Source organism: Syngnathoides biaculeatus, chromosome 4 (assembly GCF_019802595.1).
Source record: "Syngnathoides biaculeatus isolate LvHL_M chromosome 4, ASM1980259v1, whole genome shotgun sequence".
NCBI classification, from domain to species: Eukaryota; Metazoa; Chordata; class Actinopteri; order Syngnathiformes; family Syngnathidae; genus Syngnathoides; species Syngnathoides biaculeatus.
In genome coordinates this window covers 6,348,272-6,372,910 of record NC_084643.1, presented here as the reverse complement: position 1 = coordinate 6,372,910, position 24,639 = coordinate 6,348,272, and the positions used below count along the sequence as shown (strand labels likewise).

Genomic DNA, 24,639 nt, shown 5'->3' with positions numbered 1-24,639 from the left:
CTCTATCTCTTCTCCCTGGAGCTTCACTCTTCCCCCTCCCCCCCACTCAATCACGCACATGTATTCTGTTTTACTTCGGCTAATCTCCATTCCTCTCCTTTCCAGTGCGTGCCTCCATCTTTCTAATAGTTCCTCCGCCTGCTCTCTGTTTGCACTGCAGATCACAATATCATCTGCGAACATCATGATCCAAGGGGATTCCAGTCTAACCTCATCTGTCAACCTTTCCATTACTACCGCAAACAGGAAGGGGCTCAGCGCGGATCCCTGATGCAGTCCCACCTCCACCTTAAATTCTTCTGACACGCATATTGTTGTTTGTTAGCTTTTCTTGTCAGGGAAGCTCAGTCATACAATGCTCAGCATAAAATTGGACAAATTAGAGAACAGATCTGGTCGAAAACCTTGAGCTTCCTTCATAATCAATATTTTCTATGGCATACCTGTACTATTCTACAAAAGACTCCCGTAAGTGTGGGCCATGAGATTTGTCAGTGTGCACATGAAAAATGGGTCAAATGCATTTCCATCAGTACTCACGGTATCGAGGTCTCAGACATGGAAGCATCTGGGTGGATCCAGTGAACCATTCAAGAACACATTTGTGGGTTCTCTTATTCACATGATGTTTGAAATACAATATCGTGAAAAGGCCCCTATTAGAAATGTTATTTTTGCTATGTCATCAATGATCATATGCAGTACAACGAGAGCGCCAGTCGGTCGCACAAACCACCACCAAGGCTGAACTACGAATGAAAGTGAGTTTTGCATTTGGTTTTGTTTGTCCAACTGTTCGTTACAGTAATGGGTGGACAATAAGAAGTTTTGTCCAACAGTTTACTCTAATGTCACTTGCAGCAATATACATACATGATCTAAATTTGACAAGTTATGCGTACAGCGAATATCTCAGGTAAGAGTTGAGAGGTGGAGGTTGGGAGGATGAAAAATGGATTTGCGAAGACAAAACACTCACCCTCTCGGGCCCTTCGCTTCTCTTGTGGCCGCCACTTCCTGATACTTCTTAACTGGCAGAAGCAAAAAGTAATCACAGTGTTAGTCCGGACATCAAACTCAATTAATCTACGTCTTGGATTTTATGTTTGGGGACTAACGGGTCAGTCAAACATTTGCTAATATCATTAAATAAACAAATCCAGTAGTGGTAGGCATACATATAGTGATATTTTTCATTTTATTAACATTTTTGTTCAAAGTTTCATCTTTAATGTGGTGACAAGTGACCAAAGTGGGGCGGCACCCTAGCGCCCTCTATTGACCTGCCACCACAGTATTGGTCCGTCCGTCCTTTTTTTTTTTTTTTTCCCCAATCATAGTTAATGAATGTGAGTTTGTGTAAAACCGTGGGTCATTTATTTAAATATTGGTATTTGTATCGAATACGAGCTGAAAAGATCGATGGATTCCGGCAAAGGTTAACGTGTGGCCGAACACGCTTCCGCGCTCACGAGCCGTCAACCCGTCGCTATGTGGGATTTATTCCCGAGTGAGAAAAGATCCAGCAACAAAGTATTTGTATGCGTCCAGACTTGTCTACGCTTTCAAACTTTTCCCCGTAAATCTCGACGACTTACTCACCATATCCATGTCCAAGACAAGCGGAAGCTGGTTAACAGTCCAATTTCTTATCGTCGAAAACATCGATTTCGGCATTATCTAATTTTTCCACGTACCACCGTTTATTTTCATCTTCTAAATGTCTGACGGTATCGGACAAAACTCGAGGCGTCGTGGTATAAGACATATTTTTGTGTTGTCTCCGACCGACTTAGCATTGAACAATGCTTCGTTAGACCAGCAACATGGCGACGTAAACAAAAGTCACGTTATTTTATGACGTAGTTGCACGAGCTCTATAGGGGCAAGTGAGAGATATGATTGATGACAGGAAGCCCAAAGGGTAATATCATCAAATTGTCATAAAATCTCATCTGTGAAACACCGAGATGCCATGAGATGACGGATGATAACAGTTTTCAATGGGGTCATTAGTGTCTGTGTGACAGAAAAATGTATTTGTCATTGTGATGGCTGAACGCAAGAAAATTAATGTTGGTAGGAGTTGTTTTAGGTCAGAGTAGAAAAATAAAGGACATACGTTTATAATATCAATACACAAGCAGGACACTTCATTAGGTACACCTGAAGAATCACGTGAGATTCAACTGTGTCAGAAATATGTTTTGCTTTTAACGATATGTAAAATTGTTGCTGTTGAACTGGGCGGCATCATACTGGGAACTGATCTAATCGATCCAATCTGAACTATCACATCTTCATCAGGAAACTGTAATATAAGAAACACCATAAAAAAAAAAAAAAACAAATAAAAATGGATTGTTATCCCTGTAATGTTAGAACTCTTGACTTTATGTTATGGTCAGTCAGTGAAGCCTTAGGATTTTTTTTTTAGTTATTTTTTGTTAAATCAGGTAATTAAAACAAGAAAGTACAAATTTCTCCACAAAAAAAGGGTTTTAATTAATGAAGCAAACAATTTCGCAGTTTCTGTTCTGTCAACTATCACAACATCCTGAATCGTTTCATGTTAAGTCAGGAAAAGCACCAGAGGGAAGCAAAATGGGCCTGACATCATTGTTTTAGAACAGACTAAAACAAAAGATGAGAGAAGAATGTGAACATTTGTTTTACCCGAGACGAATGTGAGAGTTTCAAAATGTAAAAATGATACAGATGAAGGAATAACTTACATTAAATCCATAGGAATTCCCCATTATTTTAAGCAATGGACGCGATCTGTTTTTGTTTAACACAGACTGAGACGATGCAGATAAATAGTTACGTTTTAAAATTTGTCAGGGAAACATCATTGGCGACGGAACAAAGTGAGAAACTCGGGATAGCCAATGTTCCTGATTGACAAAATGACCTTTTTGCAATCGCATCACGTTTCCATTCGCTTTTGCATCTCTCCGAGTTTGACGTTCAACCTGCCCCGCTGCCCACAATGCATTGCGTGCCAGCAACATGGTGGCTACTGGCCAGCCCAAATGTCCATTTTTAGGAAACATTATTCCTCAAGTTTTTACCAGTTTTACTTGAGTACTTTTCTTACCCGAGTGACGATATTTGTTAAAACAGTGGCGAGTTAAAAATGGCTCGCTATGGAACACAAAATTCGAAGTCACATCCTTTCTAAATTCAAATACGGTATGTACTTAAATTTCTGTTTGCGGGGACAACAAAAAGTACTACTAGTAGTATTACTACTGCTCCTGTACTATATTATATTATACAGCAGCCAGGAACACAATATGAGACTTTAGGAAGATTCATATTTGAGCTCTGCCAGCGTTCTTCCGCTTATCGTATCCAAGAAACAACACAACCAATCAGAGTGAGGCGTATTTAGCTTTCCTCGGAGGGTATCCAATCACGTACTGTGTTATTGAGGAGTGGCTCGATTTCAAACGATTAGCAATACCAACCGACGGGATAATAGGGGGAGATCAAGCTACGAAATATTCTCTGTTGCATTATGACTAATACAGTAATGGATCATATTTAAAGCCCGGTTGCTTTATATTTTCTGCCCGATCAGGTACGTTGCGTTTTCAAAACTTAAAACTAGAGCCCGAGGAACAAGAAACTTGTCATATTTGTGACATTCGCACCAAAACTAATCAGCGTTCATTACAATGTTTTTTGCTTCATTCATCCTATATTATATCTGTCCTTTTTTCTTATTAGTTGGATACATCATAGCTATTTTGACCGGAACTCGTTGGAGGTTTCCTCCTACTGCTTTGTATGGATGTATGTTAAAATCTGTTTTTTTTTTAATTATTATTTTAATTTTTTAACTAATGTCATAGGAAATATAGTATCGTAGCCTTTAAATCATAAAGATTACAACAACGTACCTTATCATTTTAGTTGTAAAAATTATATATAATGTTTTTTAAAAGTTAGTTTTTCCACTATATAAAGCAGATTTTTTTTTTTTTTTTTTGGTTATGACAGGCTGAACAGTATGACTCAGCTAGTTATCCTCTTCCTCCAGCAGCTCAGATTCCCGTTTAGATGTCTTCAGATGAGGAGGCCAGTGTCCCGGTGTTGCCCAAGGACTCGACATATCGGAGCAACTCTCCCTCCTCAGAATTTCAGGTGAAAACTGCATTTAAGAATATGTCACATTGGACAGGAAATCAACTCCCCCGTCTCTTCCGAACAAGGATGACTACGAGGAGCTCCTCCAAAGCGCCGTGGCGTCGCCAAGACTCGATGCCGTCTCAGGCGTTCGCCAGGCGGGGAGGGGGGCTTCACATTTGTCCTCGGAGGATCACAGTTCACGGAGAAATTCAATAGACCCCGCCACTGTTGGAGCGTCACCGCTGACTGCTGAACTCTCACGTTTAAGAATCTCGCATGGTAATTTTCTTGAAAAACCAGAGCTGCTACATCCAAGAGTTACTTCATAATTGTCCTTATTTTGAAGGAACGTCTTCACCTGACTGTGTTCTTTTTGTCGGCTTTGGCTGCTAGAGAAGAGCGCGCACGCCACTCGCAAGGGTCTGGGGAGCGCAGACAGGTTACACGATGCATCTGATACGGGACGGCCGAACACCCACGGCTTCACCGAGTACACTGAAGTGGAGCTTTTCCTCTCGGAGGAAAACATTAGCAAGATGGAAAACATTCTGGACAACTGGACCCAAAAATTGAAGGTCAGTTTTGTGGTCCGGTGTTCTCCTTTCTTCCTTCACTTCTTCCTAACGTCACAAAATGGGGCTCAATAATGATGTTCTAATAATGGAATTGCACTGTCGTTGCGCATTAATGGAATATGTCAGATAATTTTTCACACAAGCAATTTTCGACGCTAGAGTAAAGCCTTCACAGTCAAATGCAAGCTGTTCTTTTTCAAAGCTTTTTTTTTTTGAGAACTTGTTCCATACTTAAAAGTTTGCTATCATAAAGCTTTGATAATTGTACAAGAAAGAGTAATTATCTCCTGCAGTTGTTTTCAAACTTACACCAAGTAACAAATGGTTACATAAAAAAAAAAAAAATCATCAAAACTTTTATTTTTATTGTAATATTACTCCAAACCACTGAAACAATATGAACACCTTGGACATTAGTACTTTGGTAAAAATAGAGGAAAATATAAATGTATATAAGTTATAAACATTTACGTAAATAATTGCTTGGATAATTAAAAAAAAAATATGGAAATATCCATCCATCCATCCATTTTCTTAGCCGCTTATCCTCACAAGGGTCACGGGGAGCGCTGGAGCCTATCCCAGGTCTCAACGGGCAGGAGGCGGGGCACACCCTGAACTGGTCACCAGCCAATCGCAGGGCGCATAGAGACAAACTGTCGCACTCATAATCACACTTATGAGTGTTGCATGTTTTTGGGACGTGGGAGGAAACCGGAGCGCCCAGAGAATACCCACGCAGCGACGGGGAGAACGTGCAAACTGCGCACAGGTGGGGCCAGGATCAAACCCGGGTCCTCAGAACTGTGAGGCCGTTGCTTTACCAGCTGATCCACCGTTGCCGCCTAACACAGATAATCTTACTCCAAATTGTCCAACCAAGGGGGGGCATTTAACTTTGGATATTTCCATGGTTAGAACTGTGAATCCTCTTCAACTGTACCCACTCAAAATGGCCAAAATGTAGCGCAGATTCGCATGAGCTGGGCAACTGGGAATCTACAGACAAATTAATATTTTCATCCGCATCCCAAGATCCCCTAGTGATTGGCTCATCCAAATGAATCTACCAAGCGAGTCTTGACGAATGCCTAGTTCACTGGAAGATTGCCAAAGAGGCTCGAGTGGATTTGTTTCTATCATTTATTTATTGATTTTTTTTCATAAAAGATATAAGCTCAGGTCCTCCTCCTCTCAATATATCAACTAGACCAACGTGCTGAGGGAGCTGAGGAAGTGGAGGGTGGCCTTCATCGAGCAACACAGGCGAGAGTTGCAGAAGGAGAGGGAGGCTCATTCCGCCCAGAAGGAGGCCCTGAAGTCGGAGCTCGACAGCCTCAAGGAGTTGCTGCACACTTACGAGGTTTCCAACAAGAGAAAGGATCAGGTGACCATAATAACCTTGTGGATTATCTCATTCGGATTTATTATAGTCTGCCTTGTTTTTGCACCCTTTTCTTTATTCGGCTGTAATAAACGTGAAGAACAACAAGTTTGGTTCTCTCCTTCAGATGGTTAAAAATCTGAGTGTGGTGTTGGACAGACATAAACAGAAGCTTGAAAAGATGAGAGCGTTCACCCAATGGAGACTTCAGTACATCGAGGCCAAAGAAGAGGTAAAATGATTCATTTTTCGTCATCATCATATTTAGTTTTCTAGTTGTTTCCACCAACTGGGACGTGTCTTTTTTTTTTTCTTTTCGTGTGTTGAGATCAGTTTTGTTTGGAATATTTTCAGATTTTGAAAGACCAAACAAGTCCGGCTAATCCATATTTGACTATTTTCTGAGTGTTTGGAATATTTTCAGATTTTGAAAGAACAAACAAGTCCGGATAATCCATATTTGACTATTTTCTGAAGTTACGGTAATGAAAGTCATGAATACATTTGGAGAAAATCATAACAAAACGGGAATCAAATGATCTTCATTGTACAGCCAAGCCCAAAACGGCTTCTTCTGTCTGGAAATGCGATGAGAAAGTGACGAAGATGTTGTCTTCAAATATAAATGAAAAATATTCACAATGATCATAAATTTCTTGCAATTTTTAAATTATTAAAGGACAATTTTGAAGGAAAAAATATTTATCATCAACAGGATTATTTCCAACGCAGCATCTTAACCGTTTTGCTCGGGAAATAGTTGCGTTGAGTCCCCCCCCCCCCATAAAAATACATCTCCAAATTAGTAGAATGCATGTTGCGCACACTTTTTAGAGAAAAAAAAAATCATTTCAAGAGTATCTATCACCATGTAATAATTATAAACGGACTGAGATCATTTCAGTATGCATAGTAAATATTCACTATTATGTTGTTGTATGTATTTCTCATACATTGTGTGGTTTATGTTGTTATGGTACCTTTAGAAATATCCGTTCTTGGTCCGAAGAGATGCTGGAAAGCGTTGGCCTCACCGTCCTGAGGTCCCGGGTCCGATCCCGGACGCTCCTGTGAGGAGTTTGCATGTCCTCCCCGTGCCTGCGTGTGTTTCCTCCGGGCACTCGGGTTTCCTCCCACATCCCAAAAACATGCAACATTCATTGGACACTCTTAAATTGCCCATAGGTGTGATTGTGAGCGCGACTGTTTGTCTCTATGTGCCCTGCGATTGGCTGGCGACCAGTTCAGGGCGTGCCCCGCCTCCTGCCCGTTGACAGCTGGGATAGGCTCCGGCACTCCCCGCGACCCTCGTGAGGATAAGAGGCTAAGAAAATGGAGTGCTGGTTTTGATGCAGAGTAAAACCGTTTGCCACGCTCTCCATGGTTATTATTTCAGTGACAACAAGCTCATGTTTGGAATAATTTGTTCTTGCGGTCTTGCAATTCGGTTTTCAGGCTCACGCGTCCCAGATAGCGCAGCAGCACTACAATCGGCATCTGAAGAAGAAGGTGTGGTTAGCGTGGCACTCAATCACCAAGCGGGAGTGGAAGGTCAGGATGGAGCAGGCGTGCCGCACAAGGGCCGAGGAGGTGTGCACCCGGCTGTCGGAAAACTACGAGGCTCGGATCCAGACGGTGGGTACGGCCGCTCGACAGCGTGTCCCATTTTGACCATTTTAGAAGTTCTCCTGAGTGCTCGGATTTGCTGCACTTAAATACTGTTGGGCAAAAGCAAAACTGCACAAAAAAAAAAAAAAACAAAAAAAAAACAACATTTCTCATGTACTGCTCCTGTACCTGATGATCGGCATGCCAAGGATGCGTTTGTAACGTCCTTCTCCACAGAAAACATAATGCGCAACTTCGCAATCGCGTCTCTGTACGCTTTGTTGTTTTAGATGACGGCGGAACACACCGAGGAGCTGGAGAAGGCGCAGGCCGAGATCGAGAGACTGCAACTGGAGCAGGAACGCCGGGAAGTGTGTATGAGGAAAGCTTTGATGAGGGGCGTGTGCGCCCTCAACATGGAGACTCTCCACTTGTTTCAAACCGGGGAGGACGCAGCCGAAGACCTCCAGGACTTCGGTAGGACTCAAAAGCCTTTATTTAGATTTGTGTGCGTAGAAGACCCGTGACGCACAGTGCATCCATCCATTTTCTTTGCCGCTTAGCCTCATGAGGGTGGCAGGGAGTGCTGGAGCCTATCCCAGCTGTCAACGGGCAGGAGGCGGGGCACACCCTGAACTGGTCGCCAGCCAATCGCCGGGCACATGGAGGCAAACAGTCGCCCTCATAATCAGACCTAGGGGCAATTTAGAGTGTCCAATGAATGTGGGAGGAAGCCGGAGTGCCTGGAGGAAATCCACGCAGGCACGGGAAGACCATGCAAACTCCGGGATCGAACCCGGGACCTCAGAACTGCGAGGCCGACGATTTACCGTCTGATTCACCGTGCTACCGTGGACAATGCAATGAAGTAGAAAATCCAGATGACCTGCAGGATGCAATTCTGGTTATGCTTTCATCCATCCATTTTCTTAGCCGCTTATCCTCACGGGGATCACGGGGAGTGCGAGGGTCCCGGGGACTGCTGGAGCCTATCCCAGCTGTCAACGGGCAGGAGGCGGGGTACACCCTGAACTGGTCAGCAGCCAATCGCAGGGCACATAGAGACAAACAACCACACTCACAATCACACCTTGGGGCAATTTAGAGGGTCCAATGAATGTTGCATGTTTTTGGGATGTGGGAGGAAACCCGAGTGCCCGGAGAGAACAGGCAAACTCCACATAGGTGGGTCCCGGGATTGAACCCGGGACGTCAGAATTGTGAGGTCATCGCTTTCCAACTGATCCACCCTGCCGCCATTTGCTTTCATTATTTTCAATGTCATTTTTGCTGACAATCAATATCGTATATTAAATGACGACTTCGCTTACGACAGACCCTAATTCACCTCCTGATGACGACGCTGACGCCGATGCGCTGGCCGAAGTCCAACCGCGTCCCTCCCGGAGCCCGTCCCAGTTCGATCGCCCGATCTCTCCTCCTACTTTCCACGAAGACGGCAACGGGGTAAGGAAACGGCGGAGTCATTTCAATCGGTCCGAAGATACTGCAACGCAAAATGAATGCAACCACGATTTTGGTTCCGTTTTACAGTCACTGAATAATGAATGAATGGAATGTGGTTTTTAAAACTCTAGTATCTGTATTATGGTCTGTGCTGTCGAAATAAAGTGGTACCTCGGTTTTCGTACAAATCGGTTTTTGAACGAAAATTTAGAGTTTACAGCTAAATAAAGCTGAATGTTGCAGAGCACTGCAAAATTTTAATTGTGTTATGAGCCACTTCAGAAAAGTGCTTAAAAGACGTCAGAAAACCGTCTACATTAGATTCGTTCTTTGTGAAAAAGGGGCGAGTCACCCCACCGAAGACATTTTTTCTTTTGTTCCATTAACCCTACCTCTAGTTGCAAGTTAATTTTTTTTACATTACGAACTTTCTGTGCAAATAAAAAACAATTTGTTTTTTTCCCCTCTCATTATTGCTTGTTTAAAGTTATTCTGCACTTTTGTTAATAAAAAAAAAAGGTTTACAAGGATGCGGGCCGAGTCGCTACAGATACGGCAATGTACTCCCAGCCTAGCATACTCTACTAGGCTTAAACAAAAAAATAAATATATTTCTTAAATGTTTTAATTATAAACTATACATGTATTTCTATTACTCAGTTTATTACTAGGAGAGGCTAAAAAAAAAGATAAAAAAAAACCCACTATTTTTTAGGCTTGGAACGCATTATTTAATTTTCCATTAATTGTAATGGGAAAACGTGCTTTGGTTATCGAACGTTTTGGGTTTTCAACAAGCCTTCTGGAACGGATTGTGTTTGAGAACCAAGGCACCAGTGTATAGCTGAAAAGAAGGATTTTAATAAGTTTAATAAGACGCTTTTATTTACTGGACTGGAAAATAATAAATAATAAATTTAAGTGTGTTCAAATGAATTTTTTTTTTCTGATTACCGTGTGTATAATTCCACGCCGACCTTCTTCTACCTGCATTTCCTTTCCTCAGATGGGGTTTGTTGCACCAAGGCACACTGAATTCCCTCCTTCTTCAACTGCACCCACTGCAGCCGGGCACACTGCAGCCAGGCACGCCGCAGCCGCCCGGCACGACGGAGACGTCGGGCACGACGCGGCCGGCGAGCACGCCGCTGCAAGTGGGCACACCGTTGCTGGTCGGCACGCTGACACCGCAGCCGGCGGGCACGCCGCTGCTGGCGGGCACCATGGAGCCGGTCGGCACGCTGACACCGCAGCCGGCGGGCACCATGCAGCCGGCGGGCACCATGGAGCCGGTCGGCACGCTGACCCGACACCCGGCGGGCACCATGGAGCCGGTCGGCACGCTGACCCGACACCCGGCGGGCACCATGCAGGCGGTCGGCACGCTGACCCGACACCCGGCGGGCACCATGCAGGCGGTCGGCACGCTGACCCGACACCCGGCGGGCACCATGCAGCCGGTCGGCACGCTGACCCGACAGCCGGCGGGCACGCCGCAGCTGGCCGCCACGCTCATGCCGCGCCCAGCGAGCGCCCTGCAGCTCCTCGGCACGCTGCGGCCGGTCAGCACGTGGACGCTGCAGCCAACGGGCACGGTGCAGCCGGCTGGCACGTTGTAGTCAGCGGGCACACTGCAACTGGTGGGCACACTAAAGCAGGGCAAGTTGCAGCAGTTGGGCAGGCTTCAGCGGCACACAGTTTATTCTCACACGAGGCGCGACCTGGCTTCCACAAACAGGTGAGTAAAAGAGATTCAGAGTTTTTCCAAGTCACTTTTGTGAAAACATGGTAACAATGTAGTCATAACAACATAGTAACAATGTAATAATAAATTATTTTCAGCCTGGCACAGTTGAATCTTGTCTAACTGCTGAATTGTTTCCACAGGCCACTGGGGGTGTGGTGACAGCCAGCCAACAAAAAAGTACAAAAAGTTCAACCGCTCACAGCGCCACTCAACATGTTCCGAAGAGTGTACGCAGCAATTTAGAGGCCATGAGTGTGGCCCCACCGATGAGCTCCACTGCTGTCGACTACCATCATCCCATGACACAGGTAAGGAAAGGTTACAACGTAAAGGATACAAGTTAGAGTATCTTAGTCTGCTGCAATGTGTGTGATTATCTAATCATGTCGTCTTTCTTTTGTCTCAGCAAACTCTCGGTCAGGCTACCGCCTCGAAATTTCCTCGTTCCTCCCAACAGGCTTCCCGCACCGCCGGAGGTTGGACTTTGTCCAGAGCGCACGCCAGCAACTGTAATGTACACTCTTACCAAATTAGTTTTAGACTTTTGACACGTGCTCTCAATGTCATATTGAAGACTGAACAACCGCCCAATATTCGAGTTTATAACTGAAAAACAGGCCCTCTTGCATTATATGATGTGGTCTAATTTTTTAGGTTTTTTTTTGCTGCCTGCAGAATTATTAACACCAGAACTGCTCTTGATTATGGTATATTGAGTCTGCAGAAAATATGAGGGGTTTATTAGGAATAGCTTATTGGGTGCAAATGCTGGTCGACTAATGTCTATTATTAATATTTTAAAACGGTTCCTCCCAAATATTGTCCTCACTTAAAATATGTTTGCAATAATATCTTAGAATGTATGATGTAATCGGACGTCATGAAATCATCGGAGGAAATAGAGGTGTCTGTTAGAGATGAGACATTCATTTAAGTGGACAATATGGAAATTCTGGTTTTCATTTCTTGATACATATTTCGCGAAAGGGAAATGAAAGTTTGCACCCGTTCAGCGTAAATGATTCAGTGACTATTTGACTCCTTTTACTCTCTCAAGACCCGCCCCCACCGTGGGACGAGCCCGGCCCGTCAACATGGGCTCCGTGCCCGGTCGCTAGCCCGGTTCACTTTGACCACCCGGAATCTCCCACCCGCCACGAAGACGACGGCAGGGTACGGCGGGAACGCGGCGTCGTCGTCGTCGAATCTGTCCTGTTCATCTCAAACAATCTCCTTGCGTTCCTTTTCTCAAGATGGGCGTTTGGTACACCAACCAAGTCGTCCCGTCCACTTCAGCACCTCACAGCTCGTTCGCACAGTGGAGCAGTTTCCATAAGCAGGTGTGCTCCATTATTTTTGAACCTCTAGACCTTAAAACCTCTTATGCGCTTGTGGGTGGTTTGAATGATGAATTTAATCTTCTCTATCGTCATAGTTTTAATGTCTTTCTGTTTGTCAGTCAAACAGATGTTACGCAAGGTTAATTACTCTGCGTTCTACCACCGCTGGCACCATTTTTCCTTTTATAAAAAAGGTCTACTGAAAAACTTACTTTGGCTGTAATACAGTGATGCCTCGGTTCCCGACCACAATCCGTTCCAGAAAACGGCTCGAAAAGTGAACTGTTCGAAAACCAAATCAATGTTTCCCATTACAATGAATGGGAAAAGAAATAATGCGTTCCAAGCCTAAAAAAGGAGGCTTTTTAAAGCATTTTTTTTTAGCTTTTCCTGATAATAAACTGCATAGTAGAAATACACGTATAGTTTAAATACTTTATATAATAAAATAATTGAAGAAATTATTTACTTTTTGCTTGAAATTTATCTTTTAATAGTAGAGTACATGCGGCTGTGCCTTGTAAACTTTTTTTTTTACTAACAAAAGTGCAGAATAACTTTAAACAAACAATAATAAGAGGGGGAAAAAAAGCTTTTTTTCTTTTTTTTTTTTTTTTACAAAAACATTCGTAACTCGAATTAACAAACAAAAGAAAAATGCAGAAATGCCTTTGGGGGTGGTGACTCGCCCCCTTTTAACAAAAAAAATAATCTTAATTTGTTTCTGCCATCTATTAAGAACATTTCTGAAGTGGCTCATCACGACGTCATTAAAATTTTGGAGTGCTCCGCTACGTTCAGATTTATTAGGGTGATGATGTTTGACGAAATTATGGATTTTGTTCCACTTGGCACAGACGGCTTTGGTGTCAGCACTTGGGACAAACAACAGTCACTGCCGGGACACGTCTGTCTACAGAGGCTGCGTTATACAGGAAAACCAAAGTGCGCTGATTGCGCCGCGCGTGTTGTGTCATTTATGTTTTTGTTTTTTTTCAGGCAGGCGTTCGAATTGACGATTAAAAAAATGCGTCGTGGGTGGGTCAACTGCTTGCACTGTGCAAATTCTTATTTCCAAGTTTTTTCAGCTACGTGGGAATGCACAACAAAGCGCGTCGTGGGTCAGCTGGTCTGGCCACGCACGATATGTTATTTCCGTGTTTTTTCTGCGGCGTTTTCGTTTGAAAACAAAAGAAAAAAAAAAACGATTAGTTTTGCTTTACTGTAATAGTTTTACTACGCGTACTTGAATTGTCCACTGTCTTCGCAACGCGCCTGGTAATTTCATATTTTCTCCGCAGGCCTCTGCCCGTACGGTCACAGCCGGCCAACAGAAAGCGACCAAAACTATCACGGCTCGCATCACAGCGCAACCGTTTGTGGGTAAGAGCGTTCGCGGCAACCTTCAGGTCCTGGGTGTGGCGCCCCCCATGGCCTCCATTGTCATCGAGCGCCACCAACCCATTACACAGGTATGGAAAATTGGCGATATGATATGTTTCTCCATACGCGTTAGCGTCTAATGTGTTCTCCTCCCCTTTCTTTTCTCCAAGCATGCCATTGGTCAGCTTTCTACCGCCAGGTGTGCGCGCCCCGCCCAACTGGGCCCCCGCACTCCTACAGTTGTGAAGACCTCCTCAAGGACAAACACCAACACTTGTAACGTACCCTCAATCAAAGTCGTGGATTAATTACATAACTAGCTTTGTCACCATGCAGGATTTACTTACTTACTATGCAACAACTTTTAATATGTATCTTAAAATCATGTACGAGTTTTCCTTCCTTTTGCGAGAGGCAAAGGGAACTTGAGCAATTATTCCCCAGAAATGAACTCACTGACATTTGCCGTCCGATCCGCACGTAAATTATCAGCTCGGTTTTTATTTTATTTTTTTAATTCAAGTTGACCGATTATTCAGGAAAAAGCGCACAAATAAAAAACTGTAATTTTAATGTTACTTCACAGAACCAAAGCCCTCCTTATTTGTAAATGATTGGGTGCTTTATTTTGATCTGGTGCTTTCTTTTTACAAAATAAATTATTTTGGAGCTGTCTTTTTTATAGAAGTGTGTCCCGAAAATGATTTAAGCATAAAAGCAATGTAACGCAACTTGTATCATGAAACTCTGCAGCTCCTACTGCTGACACCCCCTGATTCCGTCCGAATCTTATCTGTAAAATGAGGAAGGGGGAGAAAAAAAAAACAAAAAAACGACAACACTCGAAATTGACATAAATATTCCAAATATTTTTTTCATCAAATATAGTACCTGCAACTCTGCTATGTCCTGTTTGGACAAGGGCTTGGTAGAGTTCTATCGAAGGATTTTCCGGGCCAGCTCTTCTCCGTGGAGCCAGATGAGTAGCATCCTGTTGCCATGTTCCTTGTAGCTCTGCTGCCCTGTCAACAAATATTCACAACACAACCCAAGATCAAATGGAAAGGCACATAAAGTATATTTTACTAGTTTTACAATCTATCAAACAATGTTTTCCAGGAGTACACTGGTCAAATTTTAATGTCCTCCCTCCAAAAATAGAAGTGCAGTGATGCCTCGATTCTTGACCACAAGTGATTTGTTCGAAAACCGAATCGATGTTTCCCATTACAATGAATGGGAAAGGAATTAATGCATTCGGAGCCTAAAAAAATTATGCTTTTTAAAGCATTTTTTTTTTTTTTTTAGCTTTTCCTGATAACAAACTGCATAGTAGAAATGCAAGTATAAATACTTTATATAGTAAAATAATTTAAGAAATCTTTATTTTTTTGCTTAAAACGAATGTTTTTTCTTCCAGGACACGTCTGTGTACAGAGGCTACGTTATACACAATAACAAAAGCGTGCTGGCATTATGACTTTTTCGGGGAGGGGGGGGGGGCGCATTCGAATTGACAACGACAAAACGCGTCATGGGTGGATCAACTGGTTGCGCCTTATGTTATTTCCGGGTTTTTTCGGCGACGTGGGAATTCACAACAAAGCACGTCTGGGTCAGCTGGTCAGGCCGCGCACAATACAGGTGCGTTCGAGTACCGATTTTCGCTCGAAATCTTCATTCGAAAACCGATTTGTTAAAAAGTGTTATTTCGTTGATTGTGGCCTGTGAGGAGACTTTTATCTCAATAAGGCAAATAAATGCCACCCTGCCCATGTATGGGTTAATTCTACACTCATAAGATAACGTTCTTAGCGTACAATTTTAAAAATAAACTCAATTATCAACTCCAACGATAAACGTTATGTACAGTGACGATAGCTAAAATGAACCATAACTTAGTTACGACAATCTAAACATCTGGCGTACTGTATAGTTGTTTTAATTTGTGAGCCTTGGCTCTAGTGGGGTACATTGTCTTGTGTAGTTTGACCCATAACAGCTTCTCAAACGCCAAATTTTAGCGTGACTGTATGACCTCAAGGACGTTAGCGGTTCCGCTGTATTTTATCATATAACGGAATGGGACAGATGGAAATCAACGGTACCCGTCCACTGCCTCTCGATGGCGCACACTTGCCGCGGAGTGAACCTCCAGTGTTCCGCCAGACTCTTCCAGTCTCTCGGCTTCAGGAGCTCGTAGGCCAGGCGCCAGGTAACGGAGCGGAGCTGCTTGGTCTCGTTGCGGTGGTCCAGTTTGAATGTTAGCGGATACTCGCTGTGAACGCTCTCATTACACTGCGGGTTGGCCTGGTTGGGGGGTGGGGTGGGGGGTGGGGGTATTAAATCCTGTCAGTGGGTTGATAAATATCACCGGCGGTGGATGACATGGAAAAAGCTTCATCACTGCTCAACGTTTGCAATATAAATGTCACATTCGAGCAGACTGAAAATCAATGATGAAATGTCCATTAAATGAATCATAAATTGTCTTTCCGCCTGCAATGTAATTATCAAAATTAAATGGCTTTTGATGGATGTGTCTGACTAAGAGAAAAAAAAAAAAAAGGAAAATATGGTCCCCATATATTGAAATAGTGTCCCACCTTTTTCCACGTGTTGTATCTTTCCGCCTTGATGATCATGTCCACGATGACCACCTCGTCCGCCCTGGCCGCCACTCCGAGCGCCGTCTTTCCCTGCTGCTCCGACAAGTACGGCAAATTATTTGTGTTCAAAAAATGAATAAAAACAAAACGGGGGAGGGTTTTCACTAATAATGAAAATCAATCAATGAAAAATTTAAAGCTATTTTGAGAGTTTATCAGCTTTGTGTTCAACTAACCGGGCTTAGATTTAAACTGAGACAAGATCAACATTTATTTTAGTTTGCATACATTTTCTTCGACAGTACGCAGTGACATTTATCTAATGTGAAATGTGTGCCTTGGCTCAACGTTTGGGAAACTGCTCCGACAGGGGTGTCAAACTAATTTCCCTGAGGGCCGTGATGATAAAAATCTTTAACCGCCTCATCATATTTACACACAAAATTTATGAACCAGTTTTGGAATCAAAAATCAAGGGTAATGGTTTTTTTTTTAACTATTGTTGTTTGGCAACACAAAAATGCTTGTGATATCTCAATGTTATCATTTGATATGACAATATGAAATTTTGGTACAGATTTGAACAAAAATCATGGAAAGTTGATTCACGTGATTTGCCTCCGCGGGCCACATAAAATCATGCGGGGGGCCAGATCTGGCCCCTGGGCGTTGTGTTTGACACCTGTCCGCCAAAAGAGCAAAATGGGAATTTTTCAGTTGGCTCCTCCTTTGCTGCTATAAGCTTCCCGATTTTATGACGTACCATATTTTCTCCGTGGCTGCCAGGGATGTTTTTTTTACTCAGCTGCTATTCAGGATACTCTATTGGGCTTTATTTATCATTTACTTCTCTATTTTTTAGTGTTGCCTTTCATCAGTAAATAATAACGGTAAATAGAAGTTTAATGCATTTCGATTTAGTTTAGAAGTAAATAAAAAGGACTTGTCTTGGGAATCACCATCTTTATATATTGCGGGATTTACCACCGTCGATAACAGACGGTGCCGGTATGGTGCTGTGATCCACATCAGAGACTGTTCTCTGATAGGTGCTCCTGTTTTGATTAGCAACTGATGTCAAAACAGAGAAGAAGTTAGCTCGGCATGCGAGATTAACATCGACAGTACTAACGGAGGTCATTAACATTACAACCCATTTGCGGGATAAAGGAAGGCGTTATCATTTGGGAAAGCTGCTTTCAACGGAAATTTCGGTGGTTTGGATTAACAATGTATCCAATAGGTCATGTCACGTGTACCCTATTTTGACATTTTGGCGAGTCACATGACCTACGTGAGCTCGCTCGTCAGACTTCGCGTCGTTCCCATCTGAAGACCCATCCGAATATTCCAACATTATTTACAGCCACAGGTTCAAATCTGTATGGACGTATTCCTCGGTCTTCCCGATCAACTGATACTGCTATTTTTTCATCAGATGAGGATAAATCCGAGAAATCAGCGCTGACCACGATTGTTTCCCAACGTAGGCGAGCCTTTGTTAGCCCATTACGTCACATCCGCGCACGTAGGTCATGTGACCCGTCAAAATGGAAAATTCGGAATTGCCGATAAAAATCTTCTTAAAAAAACAATTTTAAATGAGAGAGGATTAACATCACGTTATGAAGGTACAGTACATATGACATGACCTATTGGATACATTGTTAATCCAAACCACCGGAATTTCCCTTCAAAGTAGTGCATGTCCTAAATATGCACATTTTTTAATCTATCTTCATGACATTTGCGTGATCTCTTACCGTGTCCTCGAGTGTCAGGTCAACCTCGGCTTTCAGCAGCATTTCCACCACGTCGACTCTTGCCAGCTCAGCAGCAAGATGCATGACAGTCTGAGACCGCTAACACCATGCAATCCACAAAACAAGTTCTTTTAATTATTCCGTTTTTTAAAATCTTTTTATAAATATCATTTGTCAAACCCTCGTATCGATTTTACCTTATTAGGGACGTTCAAATTGCATCCTGCCTCCATTAGAAAATGCATGACAGGTATGCGGCTGTTTTTCACGGCCAGGTGGAGAGGAACCTCCAAGTCCTTTGTGAGCAAGGAGGAACCGTCCGGTTACTAGAAATGTCATTAAAAAGTGATAATCATATTCACTTGAAGGCGTCTGTGCACGTACCTCATTCTCAAAATCTGTATAAGCTTTATGTTCCAAAAGGAGACTGACAAGAGACGTGTCTCCTCTCTCCGAAGCTGGGTGAAGGGCGCTGCATTTGCTCTGCATGAGAGGATTTTTAATTTGAATAATTTTAGTGAGCATATAAACAGAGACACAGCGCAAAGGGTTAACCTTTCCATAAGCCGGCGGATTTAAAAGCATGCCACTTAGCGTCGCAGGGGCGGTGACTGGAGTGTTTTGAGCGGGTGGCGGTACCGTCGTTCGGATGTTGGGGTCGCAGCCGGCTTTCAGCAAAGCCAGGACGCACTGTTCTTGAGCGTTCTCGGCAGCCTGGAACAGAGCAGTCTCACCGTCCTGAAACGCAAGGAGCTCCTCAATGACATAATGGAGTGCGACCGGATGAGATTTGCCTTGCCCTGCTTAGAACAAATATAATAGCTGTTTACTATCTCCATTTAATCTGATCAATGTTATTATCTAGTGCAGGGGTGCTCAATGCGTCGATCGCGGGACGGCATGCCAAAAAGAAATAAAAGACATCAGCCAATGTTCCCTCTAAACTGTGTGCAATTGTGCAAAGCTGATGCAGTCTCGCAGATATTCAAAAATAATCCAATCCTAATTGAAAATGTAGGTTTGTGGCATTTTGCAATGTGATTCAATTAGTGAGGGACGACTGGTTGTTACATCCAATGGCACATTTCACGTACAAACTGTAAAAAATGAAAAGAAAAAGCCACTGTTTTCTTTTTTAGGCAGCACACGGAACTTGCGCTACGACCGCTGCTCCGCCAAACTCTCTTTTTCCTATTTTACCTTACACCGCCCCCCTCCGTTCTTGAAGACGTACACTCATAATTACAAACATAACAGTACTTACGCACCCCATCAATGTATTTTATAATGAAAGTGTCCACCACCACTGCTTTAGTCAGCAACACAGTCCGGGCAACGTAGAGCAAAGATGAGCTAGACGTGCAGCTTATGTTTACTTTCGATATTACTGGAGAAGGTTAAAATAGAAATGCTGTTGTTTTGAGATGCAATGACTGTCGGGAGTATGTGAATAATCGAAGAAAAAGTGGTTAAACTGGATGAGATTTTCTCTTTCCGGAGTGGGAAAGGTCTGGTCTGAAGCCAAAGTAGAAAGTGCAGGATGAGACGGTGTGTCATTTTAAAATTCCACCTCGGCACAGCCTGATCCAGGATGAACGCACAGACAATACAGTGCACAAAAGGCTAATTCTGTATTTTAAATATAAGCAGGCAACATAAAATTAACCTTAAAACGGTTTGGAAACATTATCATCACTCCCTCCCCCCACCCCATTGTCTAGTAGCTCGCGAGAGGCTGGCTGCTTGAAAAGTAGATCTTGGGGTAAAAAAGTCTGGGCACCCCTGATCTAGTATAACCAATAAATATGGATACTGTAGATATAAATGTGAGTAGGCTTTTAGTGTGTTGTGATGTGTTATTGTTGTGTGACATCACATCAGTAAATTTTAGAAACAACAACTTCACAGGCTTCAAGTACACTTTTTATACTGGAACTTAGATGAATTAACTTCATGTAGGCTAACCCAGAGTCATTATTGAGAACTATTTAACATAACGGGATTTTAAATGCAGCCAGGATATTTCCCCATAGCATTTTGGAATTTTACTCTTAACATGACACTGCGATTGCATGTACAGGAAGCCTTGGTGGTCCATGTTGATTGATTCTGCAGAGAGTTTGAATTCAAATCACATCACAGATAATCATTCACTGGGTTGTCTTGAATTAATCCGCCCGCCTCTGATGGATTATCCACTGAGCCCACACTGGTACCGAGTACATAGGACAGAGAAGGTGTTTCATGTGATTGCGTACCATATTAACTTCATCCCGAGTATCAAAGCTCTGCAGCAGCAGTTGGACGGCGTCCAAGTGGCCGTTCCTGGCAGCTAAATGCAGGGGCGTGTCTCCTCTCTGGCGGGGTGGGGGGAGTGGATTGCATCAAAATGGATCTGACTCTGAGCGCTGACGCAGCAATGACACATACGCGATACAGTAGCATCATTATATACATACCGTAATTTCCGGCCTACAGCGCGCACCTGATTATAAGCCTCATCCAGTACATTTGTAAAGGAAAGCCCACATTGAAACACGAGATATTTACAAAGATGGTACACAGAAAGAGTTTTCAAAGTTGTAATACTTTAGCTTATCTTAACATAGCAACAACACAGTAGGACGAACAGGGCCGGTTAAAAAAAACATACCTAAATTACTGAGGCGCGGCAGCAATACGCTAGCGCAGTGCTAACGCTTGCGCGGCGCTAACGGTAGCGCGGCGCTAACCGGGCCAGTTAAAAAAAAAAAAACATACTGGTAAAAATCAGACACACGGCAGTAACACAGCAGCAACACGCTAGCACAGCGCTAACACTAGCGCAGCCCTTACAGGGCCAATTAAAAGAAAAAACACAGTAAAAGTCACTTCCTTGGCACATATATTCCACCGGTCTCACGCTTACCTTTTCCGCTCGAGTGCCCCCTTGCGGCCGTTAGAAAAAAAGATGCACAAATTAGCCGCATCGCCGCTTCAGCCGCAGGGTTGAAAGCGTGTGAAAAAAGTCGTGGCTCACCGGCCGGAAATTACGGTATACGTATCGTGTTGTCAATGACGACAAACCTTGTTGGGCCTCATGGTGGCCATGTTGTAACAGGGCTCCATCAGCATCTCTAACATTTGCATGCATCCGTGCTTTGCCGCCATGGCAAATGCACAATGGCCTGACTGGAAAGCGACAATTCAGAGAACAATCAGTCGCATTTTGCATACAGCAAGAAATAATTTCAATATGCATTTGCCAAAATGGGTTCATAGCACACTGAATACTGTTTATTTTCATGGAAAAACTATTAAACCGTTGCAAGTGAACGTTACATGCATGTTTTTAGCATGTGAGAGGAAGCTGGAGTCAACACATGGAAGTATGACCTGAGGCAAGATTGGACCTGAGAACTTCTTTCTTCATCCATCCATCCATTTTCTTAGCCGCTTATCCTCACAAGGGTCGCGGGGAGTGCTGGAGCCCATCCCAGCTGTCAACGGGCAGGAGGCAGTGTAAACCCTGAACCGGTTCCCAGCCAATCGCAGGGCACATCGAGACAAAAAGCCACACTCACAATCACACTTCGGGGCAATTTAGAGTGTCCAATTAATGTTGCGTGTTTTTGGGATGCGGGAGGAAACCCATGTGGGCACGGGGAGAACATGCAAACTCCACACAGGCAGGTCCGGGATTGAACCCGGGACCTCAGAACTGTGACGCTTTACCAGCTGATAATATTATGAAATGCAATACAGTATTCATATTTCATATCTGAGTGTGACACAGTGCAGTTATACATGTCAATGTGTAACCCCAAAAGTAATACACACACTACATATCATCACTGCCCAATGAGAATCATTTTTCCCCATCTATGGTGTATAGCTACAGTATTAGCAAAGGCTCAAGAAAAATAAATAGTAATAATAATAAATAAAATGTGTGAGGTTATGCTTTTCAATGGATTGGGTCAAATATTGAGTGATGCAGTCTTTGCCTACGATATAGTTGCCGTTGCTTTGTTTATGTGCAAGTTTTTGCCCTTTTAGACTGGTCGTTAAACTACATTTTTGCCACTGTCCAAAAGAATAGAATTTTCCCTTGATGTAAAATGAAAAGCTTCAAACTACTGACTCGGAATACCTGATCATCTTTGTCCAGTTCTTTCATTTGCAGGTCTTTGACAATGTATTCCACGATGTCCATGTGATTGTTGATAGCAGCACAGTGCATGATGTTGTGTCCGTCCTGCGGTGGGGAAACAAAAAGGATATTTTTAAAAGTGTGGGTGTTTTTTTTTTTTTGTTACAACAGGCGCTGTGAAAATGTTAATAAAACACGGGATGAATTTTGAAAAGATGGGGCCCAGATGTGGTACACTGCTTTTCTGTTCTCGTGCAGCACTTGTTCCAGTCACCTCATTCTCAATCTTCTGTTCTGCTCCGGCCCGCACTAATAATTTCAGGATCTCTAAGCTGCCAAACCATGCAGCCAAATGAATGGGTGCCACACCAAACTGCCAAACGCAAACATTGAAATTAACAGAACAGACTTGTTGGCCCAGTGATGGTTTTTTTTTTTTTTTAATTTTAATTCACAACATCTCCTCCTCACCTTGTCCCTCTGATCAACTTGGACTCTGCGTCCGAGAAGCAGCTCGACCGCTTCCTTGTTTTTGCCGGCGACTGCGTAGTGAAGGGCAGTCCGATTGTACTGGATGACAACACAATTACAAAGTTACAAAGCAGTCAGGGCTTCAACAAGTACGTGACACTAGTCTCCAACATGTAGTGTAATGATTTAGAGACTCACCACATTCTTCGCGTTGGCATTTAAACCCTTTCCGAGCGTCCTCATTGCGGCTACGTCGTTGCTCTTAGCTGCTTCGAAAAACTGCTTCTCCGTTTGCAGCACTGCACGAGATTTTCAGGAGTTACGCAAACTGCAGTACAGGAATGTGAACACGACAACTCAGCTTGCTATAACCTTTATATCCATCCATTTTCTTTGCCGCTTATCCTCACGAGGGTTGTGGGGAGTGCTGGAGCCTATCCCAGCTGTCAACGGGCAGGAGGCGGGGTACACCCTGAACTGGTCGCCAGCCAATCGCAGGGCACATTGAGACAAACAGCCGCACTCACAATGACACCTTGGGGCAATTTAGTGTTTAATTAATGTTGCATATTTTTGAAATGTGGTAGGAAACCAGAGCGGCCACCCGGAGAAAACCCACGCGGGCACGGGGAGAACATGCAAACTCCACACAGGCGGGTCCAGGATTGAACCGAGGACCTCAGAACTGTAAGTCAAACGCTCTACCAGCTGATCCAACGTGCCGCAGGAACAAAACATTCAATCAAAAACAAAACATAAAATACTAAGTCAACTACAAGGATACAGTGTAAAATTATTAGGTTTGACTTTAATATAAACATTTGCAAACATTTTCTCCCCATTTTCGATCCCTTCTTTAGTATTTCTCATGTACTCACACATCTCTCTGTTGTCGAAGCTGTTGTCCATCTCGTCTGCTGGATGTTTGGTCAGAACTAAATCCTCAAAAGCTTTCATTGGGTCCCGATTCAGCCATTTTCGAGGGTCCAGGTTCTCCCTCTTGGGACAACGTTTTGTCATCATTTCCTTCAAAGCCAAAGCTTTCTGCGCCATTGTTACGTTTTTGAGTCGCACCCACCTAAAACAATGAGACGAGCATGAAGAATTCTAGTTTTTGCGTGTCTCAGCGTTGGTAATAAAAGCAAATACTGTACCTGGAGAACCGGGTCACGCCTGAAATGAAGATCAAATAGAGTGCTTGCTCAATACTGGAGGGCTGATCCATGTTTGCTTTGCAAACTCACACCCTTCAGCCATCAGCTCACCGTAAAAAAGTACATTTAATGTGTCCTACTGTACTTGACCAATATTCCACAACTTTTCTGCGTGATCATTATTTTCTCAATGTATATGCATTTATGTAAAATGTGAAAAATACATTTTGCAAAGGGAGGTTTTTGTCGTGCATGAGCTATTAGTTGTGTTTGGGCCTCACACCTCGAGGATCAAATACAATTGTGACTTTTTTTTGTGTGTTAATATTTTACACGGCCTGTGTTGTTTGTTGGCATTTTACAACGCTATAAAATACAATATAAAAACATTTGTATTCCCAATGCCCCACTTGATATAATTCAGTTAAAGCAGAATATAGGTGAATTGCAACTACTTCTATACTTTATACTCCATAAATAAAAACTTTCCATTCTTTTGCATATATTTACCACGAGAGGTGGTTGGGTTTTGACATGTTCGGTAAATTAAAGCTAAAGAATGTTAAACTGGGGTTTGTGTTGTTTAATTTTCTCATTTAAAAATAGTTTGTACGCCGCTTTACAAGAAAATATTTGTATCTGTTCTGCAGGCAAATAACTGCAGCCCAGAGGTATAACTGAAATATATGAATATGTGCAGCACTTCAGTGTCTAACGACCATAAAACGGAGACCCCCCAAAACATCCTTAGGGGTCCCCTGGATGCTAAAGGTCTACAACCCTGGTCTGGTTACACATTTATGCACACATATTGTTATTCCCCATCCAACAAAAAAACTGGCAACTTATTAAAAATTTCATTTCACAAA

The 24,639-nt window shown here is 43.1% G+C and overlaps 3 protein-coding genes across 12 annotated transcripts in view; 1 reads left to right on the top strand and 2 right to left on the bottom strand.

Moving 5' to 3' along the window:
- sv2ca (synaptic vesicle glycoprotein 2Ca) overlaps positions 1 to 3,321 on the bottom strand; it is a 46,302-nt gene extending 42,981 nt beyond the window's left edge. For 3 of the 5 annotated variants that reach the window (XM_061816021.1, XM_061816022.1, XM_061816020.1), the window contains exons 1-2: positions 2,736 to 2,876; positions 980 to 1,031 (exon numbers count right to left, since the gene is read on the bottom strand). The gene's annotated coding sequence lies outside the window, so the exon portion shown is untranslated. Of the gene's footprint in view, positions 1 to 979; positions 1,032 to 2,735; positions 2,877 to 3,100 lie in introns of those variants that run through there. The other 2 variants (XM_061816024.1, XM_061816023.1) reach the window with 1 other exon arrangement.
- Positions 3,041 to 14,316, top strand: poc5 (POC5 centriolar protein homolog (Chlamydomonas)). Of its 6 annotated transcripts, none has more exons than XM_061816018.1 (16): positions 3,041 to 3,195; positions 4,052 to 4,152; positions 4,221 to 4,416; positions 4,531 to 4,712; positions 5,923 to 6,099; positions 6,224 to 6,328; positions 7,552 to 7,731; positions 7,995 to 8,181; positions 9,041 to 9,171; positions 10,178 to 10,909; positions 11,059 to 11,226; positions 11,325 to 11,427; positions 11,976 to 12,091; positions 12,172 to 12,258; positions 13,560 to 13,730; positions 13,812 to 14,316. In XM_061816018.1, exons 2-16 carry the CDS (start codon positions 4,069 to 4,071, stop codon positions 13,947 to 13,949), a joined length of 2,757 nt encoding a protein of 918 aa, XP_061672002.1. In that variant the 5' UTR covers positions 3,041 to 3,195; positions 4,052 to 4,068; the 3' UTR covers positions 13,950 to 14,316. The 6 variants fall into 6 exon arrangements, with proteins under 6 accessions (XP_061672002.1, XP_061672001.1, XP_061671998.1 ...); XM_061816017.1 differs by having other exon boundaries at positions 3,086 to 3,195; positions 4,049 to 4,152; XM_061816014.1 differs by lacking the exon at positions 3,041 to 3,195 and adding an exon at positions 3,447 to 3,586.
- Positions 14,317 to 14,363: 47 nt separating this feature from the next.
- On the bottom strand, positions 14,364 to 24,470 carry ankdd1b (ankyrin repeat and death domain containing 1B). Its single transcript, XM_061816028.1, is given in 16 exon segments — positions 14,364 to 14,434; positions 14,533 to 14,592; positions 14,595 to 14,663; positions 15,750 to 15,951; positions 16,248 to 16,343; positions 18,014 to 18,112; positions 18,211 to 18,309; positions 18,398 to 18,496; positions 18,653 to 18,751; positions 20,272 to 20,370; positions 21,080 to 21,184; positions 22,146 to 22,250; positions 22,420 to 22,518; positions 22,617 to 22,715; positions 22,815 to 22,915; positions 23,495 to 24,470. Coding segments are annotated over 16 exon segments (1,662 nt in total). The 5' UTR covers positions 23,670 to 24,470; the 3' UTR covers positions 14,364 to 14,378.
- Positions 24,471 to 24,639: the final 169 nt, after the last annotated feature.

Excerpts from the sequence above, each read along its gene's own strand:
- poc5 (XM_061816018.1), top strand. The coding sequence starts at position 4,069 with ATGTCTTCAGATGAGGAGGCCAGTGTCCCGGTGTTGCCCAAGGACTCG. Across the intron at positions 4,153-4,220 it reads CTCCCTCCTCAGAATTTCAG|GATGACTACGAGGAGCTCCT; the intron begins GTGAAAACTGCA and ends CTTCCGAACAAG. Across the intron at positions 11,227-11,324 it reads ACCATCATCCCATGACACAG|CAAACTCTCGGTCAGGCTAC; the intron begins GTAAGGAAAGGT and ends CTTTTGTCTCAG.